The sequence below is a fragment of the Camellia sinensis genome, chromosome 8, assembly GCF_055761805.1.
Source record: "Camellia sinensis isolate YWXY chromosome 8, ASM5576180v1, whole genome shotgun sequence".
Lineage (NCBI taxonomy): Eukaryota > Viridiplantae > Streptophyta > Magnoliopsida > Ericales > Theaceae > Camellia > Camellia sinensis.
Window position 1 is genome coordinate 172,502,505 of NC_138968.1, and position 9,226 is coordinate 172,511,730.

Sequence of the window (9,226 nt, forward strand, 5' to 3'; positions counted from 1 at the left end):
TGCCTACCAGGACGTTTGGGAAGCCATTGATAAGTGGACAATCCCAAAAGTGAAACCAGTAACTATTTATAAAAATCATTAAAACTTTTGAACATGAAGTTCCTTTACAGAATGATGATGAAGTAATTCAATTACTACAAATACAGGATTTAGTACATTTTCTGAAAAAATATAAATATGCCCCACATAGGACTTGCCCAAATAGCTTTTAAACCCTTAACTTTGTTAGGACAAAATACCAACCTTACTTGTACGCTGAGGGATGGTAGATGCCTTGATTGGAAAGCTTCTTTGATAGGAGCCATTAAAACTAGCTCATCTCATGGACCAGTATATTTTAATATTTTTCCGAATTTGAGTATAGCACTCATTGACCCTAACATGTCTAAAGTTCTTCAACTTAGAATCTTGACTAATGGTTACCAGTATTTACCAAGATCACCACTGTTATCAACTATTTTCAGAATTCATCTTAAAGTTTTAAGTATTTTAAATCCTTATATCAGAAAACACAGTGAGTTAGGACAAACTGTCCTTATTGATACTAATCTTTTTAGTAGCTAGGTAGCTATTCCTAAAATGATTCCTTGGAACAATATTACTTTTCTAGAAAAATGGCAAATTAAGAATGTTGTACCAGTTAGACCAATTATTAGACATACTCTTGATGATGTTATCTAGACACAAGAAGGTAATGTTTATCTTAAACTCCAAAGACCTCTAAGCAGAAATCTATCTATGTAGCTCGACTTTTTCGCGCCCCCCTTTTGGATGTTCGAAATATAAGTTCTATAGTTTGGACTTCCACGGTTCTGAATCTAATCTCACAAGTGCAATGTGAAATTGATAAACACCAAAGAATCCAAATCCGGCAAATCTTTTAGAAAATCGATTTTGAATCAAATTGCCAAAAATGGACTACTTTGCAAGATGCAGAGTCGCCACCAAAATATTTTTTTTTGGAAAAATTTAGGAAATCCATGACTCATGTCAAAGGCCACGTGTCCGTCATCACCAAGATTGTCTCGGCTCGGGAACTTGGGTACGAAAGAGGAAGGTTATGAATGCATTTAAGCACCTTGCTTCCCCGATCAAAGATCGGCCTCTACTAATCATGATATGAATCTTATGTACATTATATACTTTTGTTTTGATTATTATGCTAACATTACTATATGATGTGCACACACAAGTATAGATTAACTTGCAAGAATTAGAACACTTGGTTCATATTTGTTTTGAAAATTGTTTCGAAAAATGTATCGCTTGAAAAAAGTGATTGCATATGAACATTACTCAAATTATTCCAATTCAAGCAACAAGCCTTCATCCACAAGCATTCAAGCAATAATAACACTTAAGCAATTAGCCTCATGGCAAGCATGCTAGACATGGCAACAATCACACATATGCGATATGCTAAAGTGAGTAAAGGCTCACCTCGTACTTCAATCCAAAATAAACAAAAGAGTTAGAAAAATGCATGATTCTAACTTTTGTAATATGACTAATGCGACACATGCGATATGTAATTACTAGGCTCGGCTACTAATATGACATATTAATCAATGAAATAGCATGCGATCTAAGCACGCATTCAAAGAAGTATTTAAACTAACAATGCAATTAGAATGATGAACCGAGCCCCGATGCATGTAATATAAATGGATGCAAACATGGAGTATGCTAAACAAAACGTGATGTCCCTAAACTAACCATCATAAGCTAGTAAATAAAAAGGAGAAAGACGTGGGGTTGGAAAACGTACACATTATTACATTGTGCTTTCAAAAAGGACTGTCCGTATAAACTAACTAGCTAATTAACTAACTAAAGCTAAGCTAATTATTACAAAACAAATGAACAAATTAGCTAACTATTTAACTAATTATTACAACAAATGAATCAATTAATTAGTCTAGTTAACCAACTAATTACAAAACGAAATTGAATAACTAGTTAACTAACTAATTAAATAATTACAGCACAAGTGCAATTAAAAGAATTAAGTAAGCTAAACAATTTAATATGAAGCTAGCTACTCCATCTCAGGATGTGTGGGATGTTCATGTGCATGCTCGGTTTCCACTGGAAAGACCATCGTCTTGCTTCCAGAGAGCCTCTATTGTGCAATAGAACTCATACACTATTGCTCACTTCCAGAATAACTCTTCTCTGCCTTACAAACATGCTAGAGGAATTTGCATTAGTGGCCGGCCGGCCGGCTAGTGATGAGAGTTGCCGGCCATCAAAGGTGGTCTACCGGTCATGAAAAGTGGCTTGCCGACCACTGCCGCCCAGTTCTCTTTGCTGCAATAGAGGACAAACAGAGCATATACATGGTATTTCACGGGTTTGTTTGCACAACTCACCCCTCCTTTTCATGAACAAATCAAAGGAATAGCAAATTTGGTTCACGAACCATCAATGGACGCATTTTCATTGCATGATGGCTTATGAAACCAAGTGTGCAAGTTCAATAAATGCAATGAAACAAGACTCATACCACCTCCCTTTCATGGAAGATCAAGGGAAGTGATGACCTTGGAGACTTGAATCATTTCATCACTAGCAAGTATGAAATAGTTCAAGTTTCCATCTATTCAATTAACATCCGATTGAACACAACCAAATTATTATCTTTCACAATTTTTAGCCTCAATTTTAATTACTCCATTTTAATTACCAACTATTCTTTAATCAATTGAGTCCAATAGTGAGTTTAAGTCCTCTAATGGAAAGAAGGCTCAAACCAAGTGTTGTCTTGGGCATGAAAGAGAAATCATACCGTTGGTAATGAACCCTCTAAGGGATAAAACCATTAAGCATGACACCTCAATCTCATGTTTTAAACAAAAAAGTTATTTGAACCATTTTCAAAGCAAAACAAAAGCCAAGAAAGCAAGGAGATTGCAGAGATTATTAGTGTTGAAAATGAGTGAGAAAAGCATAAATAAATGCTATCAACTCCAATAAGATGGTGTTTAAGGCCTAGAACACCAAACTTATGAGGACAATTACATTACAAGCATGCAAAACAAAGCACAAATGCAACTAACAACCCAAAACAGTCTAAAACAAGTTGGAATTGAGTTAAAAATAGCTAGATTAATATGCTAAAACATGACATAAACTAGGCTAGTAAGCAAGACACAAGAAGGGGAGGCTAACCCCTCCAAATTTGGATTTCACAACATGATTTTGGCCACTAAAAAATCTCTGAAAATCAGTATTTACAAGCTCAGAAAAGTAGTAAATTGGTGGGAAACACAGGGGTAAAGGCCTCCAAAATAAGGTACAAAGAAGGGCTATCAACCCCTTAACCTTTAATGGCCTTAAATCTCAAGTTTCAGCCCAAAAATACAGAAGTTTTACAGCCTAAAATCAGTTGGAAAACAGCAAAAATAAGAGTAGAAAAACAAGCAAATAGGTAAAGCCTTATACCTCTTGAAGGGAAGAAGCAATTCAAGCAACAAAACCAAGATGACACACCCTTCAAGAGCTCAAACTAAGTTCAAAAGTGCCTCAGCTCAAAGATGAAAAGATTTGGTTAAGGGTGTATAGGCAAAGGTTAAGGATTTGTAGGCGAAAGTGTAGAGATTTGCTAAAGAGAGAGGAAAAATTTTGATCTCAAAATTTTTTGACCTTAAAACAAGAGAGGGAGGTCTCCTATATATAGAAAACATGAATTCCCTACAAGGATATCCAGCCCTACACGTGAGTGAAGATGTATGCATCTGTGCAAACAGCTAGCACAACTATCACAAAATATCTGCAAAAGAAACTAGTGGCCGTCTGGGCACTAGTGGTGGCCGGCAAGCCACATCAGTGGCCAGCTGCCCAAAAGTGATGGCTGGCAGCCCAAAAAGGTGACCAGTAGGCCACCAAGGGTTGCAGGCTTGAAGGACCAAGGCTTGGTCCAAGAATGAAGCAACAAGAGTGTAAGGTTTGAAAGGCTCAAAGTTATGGCATTCCGCTGAGGACTTTGAGGACTTCGAGGACTTGGCAAGCATATAAACTCATCATCGGGTGTACATGCAACGGTGTCCAAGTCGTAGGGGCCGTCAAAAATGGGGTGTCTACTGTTGCCCCTCTTTGACAGAACTCGGAGTCATGAAATGACGTGAGTGAATGTCAAAGCCCGAAGACGACCCATTTTGACAAGGCCGTAAGACTTGGACAAACAATCAAGACATAAATAAATGGTTGAGCCTGCAGGCTGCCTACGCATCCTTTTGCAAAGAATCAAACCATTGTAGTTCTGGGGTAAAATGCAAATGATATTCACATTGTAACTTTGAAAGCTGAACTCACACGCTACACGAAGCCAGCTGTTTTGAAAACTCATCATTATGCGAGATGATACAACAATCAATAACAAGACAATAAGCAAAAAAACAAGATGACAACATATGAATGAGCAAATTCAAGCTAACCAACACAGGTTCCATGCAAAAAGATAAAATCACATTCTAACCTTGCTGAAACAAGAGACAGGGAAAGAAAACACAGCTCAGGGTTGCGTTTCTTGCATCTTGAGAAATTGATAAAATCGCTCGGGGTTGTGTTTTACCCTACTTGAGAAACAGAAAGACCACTCGGGCTTGTGCTTCACACGTCCCAAGATGAAACCTGCCCAGGGCCGCGCTTCACGCGTCCTAAGATAAAACCGCTCGGGCTCGGGCTTGTGCTCGTGCTTCGCATGTCCCTAGATGAAACCTGCCCAGGGCCGCGCTTCGCGTGTCCTTAGGAACAATAGAGAGGTGTGCGATAGATCCACAAAGTGAACGTGTGCGATAGATGCACAAAGTGAACGTGTGCGATAGATGTACAAAGTAAACAAGTGTGATAGATGCACAAAGCATATTCTATGCAAGATGGATAACTGATGTATTGAAAGCATGTTCTATGCAAGAATAAAAAGCATATTCTATGTATGAAATAAGAGCATATTCTGCGCATGATTGATAGCATGTTCCACGCACAAATGATAAATGATGTATGACGTATGTGCAGCTTGTATATACAGGAAATGCATATTCTATGCAACGAAAAAGAACAAAACTTAAATCGAATAAAGCAATACTTGGTGGCACCTCCGAGTTACCTCTCGGAGGAATTACAATATGTTCAAAAGGATGCACCTCGCTCATGTTGACAAGTGATGAACATCACGCGCTGAAAATATAGTTTTGAGCTTCCATAGAGACAATCTGAACCCAACAGTGAACTTTCCTTGCACTTCTTGGAAAATAAAGGCACAAAATAGCAACAGGACTCAGAGGGAGGCCACCGGCCACTTGTCAGCCATGGAAAGGCCTTGTCGCCCACCAATGAGCCTTACCGGCCATCTGCCGGCCATCGATGGTTGTTCGGGACAAAAATAACTTTTCATGCACGGGTTTTTAAGTATAGGTATCTAGACTTCATTTCCACACCACATATCCGAAAACCTCTTCTCTCTCACTCTAGACACTTTCCGTCTCTAGATCCGAGCTTTTTACGCATTTTTTAACGCCCCACGTAAACTTTATTTGTTAAACCCTCTTGATTCTCTTCACTTTGAATCGATTGGATTTTGGTTTCGATACTTTTTTTTTCTCATTTTCACCCTTCTAGGCTTGTTCCCTTTGAGTTTCTCTTGGGTTTCGCAAACTTTTTTGGGCTTTGACTTTTTCTTTCATTTTCTCTCTCCTAGGGTTGACTTTTTGCAAGGTTACTATCTTTTCTCCATTTTTCTTCACTTTTTACCTACTTTTCACCAATTTTCCAGATGACAGATGATTCACCAGATGACGGGGCTCCTCGGGAGGTTCCCCCTGTATTTTCACCTGTTGTCGAGACAGAGGAGCCGGTCACTACCGAGGCTAGCGAGGCAGCTCAGGGCATCGAGGTTGACCTCGAGGCGGAGTTTGAGTCTGAGGTGGATCCAAAGCCGTTACCACTGAGGGTATGGCCTTTTGATCCAGCGAGGTACCATCCTCGGACACATATCTTGCCAGCCGATGGCTTTAGGCGCTTTAGCGACTTTGTTCTCGGTGTACCAGAGGATCTCCTATTGAGGGAATCGGCTTCTCACCTTTTATCCATTGCCGTTGAGGTATGAGCTCTATTTTCATACATTCCTGCCTGCCTTTTACTGCATTTCTTGCACTTCCTTTCATTTAACTGTACTTTCATTGCATTTCTTGCACTGCCTTTCATCTGACTGTACTTTCATCACTGCCTTATCTGATTTATCAATTCTTTACCACAGGGCGAGTATTGTGCCTTCAGAGGGTACGGGGCCACGACTGCACGAGATTGGTACGACGAGCTTCCTGCTAGAGTTCGCGACATTGTGGACGAGACTGGCTTCGACCTCTTCTGCTCTGACCTAACGCGGGTCACCCTTAGTCGTCCTCTTCTGGGAGCACTTGTGGAGAGATGGTGGGACACCACCAACTCCTTTCACTTCTCCACTATCGTGGAGATGACGATGACTCCCAACGAATTTGCCATGATCACTAGCTTAGGCATAAAGGGTGATCCGATCCCATTCGACACGGACACGGGAGAGTGGGAGGCCGCCTGGATCGAGCTATTGGGAGCTCGTCCACCCTTATACCGAACAACTATAGTTAGATATAGTTGGCTTGCTGAGCACGTTCGATGGAGTGAGCCCGAGATAGTAGAGGAGATAGAGTAGTACACCAGGGGTTTTATGATGTTCATCCCCAGTACCACCTTGTTTTCGAATAGGTGGAACACCGTGGGTTTATATCTGTTGAGTGCCTTAGTGACTCTTCCCGGGGTTCGCTTCTATGATTGGGGCGAAGCTGGCCTCGCCACATTATATGGCTACATGAGCTCTACCTCCCCCCTGAGGGGAGAGTTAATCGGAGGCTATTGGCGAGCCTGGGAGGTATGCATTTCAGTTCCCTCTTTGTATTTTACATTTTTCGCTTCATATCTGTTCAGCACTTGTGTTTTCTGCTTTGCACTTTCTGCATCTGTTCATACTGTATGCTTTCTGTTTTGTACTTTTTGCATCTGTTCATACATTGTGTTCTCACATATCGCTACATTTTCTCTACAGTTATGGGTGTATTCTTATTTTCCAACTCTCGCCCCAGAGCCCATGGAGGAGCTCCCATTGGTAGTCCCTTACTAGAGGCAGTATGATGACAGGTGCCAGCGCAGTACTCGCGAGACCTTCACCTTCTTTCGCCACTACTTCGACACAGTAGCTGCTCATGAGGTAACCCAAAACATAGTCACTTCTGCTTTACAACCGTTACGATTCACATTTTAGCAATTGTCAACAACTAACAATCTGTACACTCTATTTATAGATCACATGGCAGCCTTGGGCCACGATGCTGATTAGGATATGGGACCAGTATGTCGGGGCTTGGGCCACTTCTCATTTTTGCATTTTACTTGAGGGCCCAGTCTGCTGGGCCTGGCTTCTGAGTGAGTGGTTCGTCTGACAGATCGTGGGCTTACCAGACCTGATCATTCCGATGGCACTGTCGGAGTCTATGAGATCAGCAGACAGCCTATCCATTGATGCAGCCACTCAGTTTATGGCGGGCTTGGATGCTGACTACTTCAGGGCAGAGGGCGACTACGTGACCTTCATTTAGACCCATCTCATGACACCTCTAACAGGCGCTCGTGGAGGCGAGGGCTCCTACAGTGAAAGAGGTGCGTAGGGCGACCAGGGCGACCAAGGCCGGTGCTAGAGGGGCTCCCCCTACAGGGCAGGGCACTGGTTGGCCAGAGCTTCCCACCACGCTTACATGCTTGCAGCATACTGGAGCGGCTTAGCAGATCCCGATTGAGTCTGTAACGGTTGGGCACGAGCTTGTTGGAATGCGAGGCCCATCCCAGGTATGGACTACACTTTACTATTTACATTCTGCATTTCATTTCAGATATGTTTATTGCAGACACTAATCAACCAAATACATTTGTAGGCATCGATAGAGTACACATGGGGCACTCTCGAGCTGATAGCCTCATTGATGGACATGGTATAGAGAAGGGAGACGCTGTTTGGTCTCCACGACATACCGGTAATTTCCTTTGCGCTTCATGCTATCATCTTTCCACTGATTCACTGACATTTCAACTGTAGTCTTTTCCAAATTGTATTTAACACACTATATCTGATAGTATTTGATATACAGACTATAACTGATATGTTTCCAACTGTCTTTTAGATCCTAGTTATACCGAGGGCTCCGGCAGCGGCAGCACCAGTAGTACCTTCTCCAACAGCAGGAAAGAGAGAGGGGGTAGAGGCACCCGAGGCCGGAGCAGTCCTCCAAAGCCCATCTTAAGCGATGACGATGCTGAGACCAATGACTCTAAGGAGGCGGCGAGTTGGCATTCTAAGTTGCCCGAGAGTGGAGATGATGATGTTGGCTCGGGTTCTGAGAACGGAGATGACAATGCCGAGGCGAGTCCTGGGACAAAGAGCGGAGACGATGCCGGCTCGGGTTTAGAGACATATGCAGACAGCGGAGTCGACGGAGAAAGTGCCCCAGAGTCCTCTCCTTCGAGGAAGAGGACAAAGAGGGCCTCTCGAGCATGAGACGACTGGCGCTAATATTTGATTTTTTGCTTAGTTTCTTTTTGTTTGGTAGCGTTAGTAGATGTATAGCTTCGGATAGGTTTTAGTTGCTTTAAAACTTGTACTCATTTTTTGTAAAAATCGCGATTGGAATAAAACCTCGCAGTTTTTATAAAAAGAGTGTTGTTATTTTTTTGCATCATAAGCACCACATTTGCATGAAAATGGACATGGAATCGAATTGGCCAAGAGCGCTTGATTGAAACAATGTTCTTAATTGGGTAATGAACCGACAAACAAACAAAATACAAAAGGCAAAACACAACTCGATCTAAGGCCAGCTTCCCTTCTACGCCAATTGTCACCACCACAGGTTTAGGTTGTAGTGTGGACGTGTCCATCATGCACAAATCTGTACTTTCATGAATGAAAACCACAGGTCTAGGTAGATGGAAAAGGGTAATATATACGCTGGGGTCGTAGGGGGTGGCCAATGTATGGATTAGGTTTAGGTTTTGAGGCGGGGGAACTTGATTGTGGGTCGGGAGAGGGTTTGTGGTCACGGTTTCTGTGGTGGTGCAATCACTTTATTGTCAATGAGGTCTTGAATCTCATTATGCAACCTGAAGCATTGGTCGGTGTCGTGAATGTGCTGCTGGTAGAAAA

General features: G+C 42.0%; 1 protein-coding gene across 1 annotated transcript; it reads left to right on the forward strand.

Moving 5' to 3' along the window:
• The first annotated feature begins 7,334 nt into the window (after nucleotides 1–7,334).
• On the forward strand, nucleotides 7,335–8,738 carry LOC145797515 (uncharacterized). Its single transcript, XM_082884781.1, has 3 exons — nucleotides 7,335–7,875; nucleotides 7,962–8,060; nucleotides 8,208–8,738. The coding sequence occupies exons 2-3, from the start codon at nucleotides 7,979–7,981 to the stop codon at nucleotides 8,579–8,581; spliced, it is 456 nt and encodes a 151-aa protein (XP_082740907.1). The 5' UTR covers nucleotides 7,335–7,875; nucleotides 7,962–7,978; the 3' UTR covers nucleotides 8,582–8,738.
• The last annotated feature ends 488 nt before the right edge of the window (nucleotides 8,739–9,226 follow it).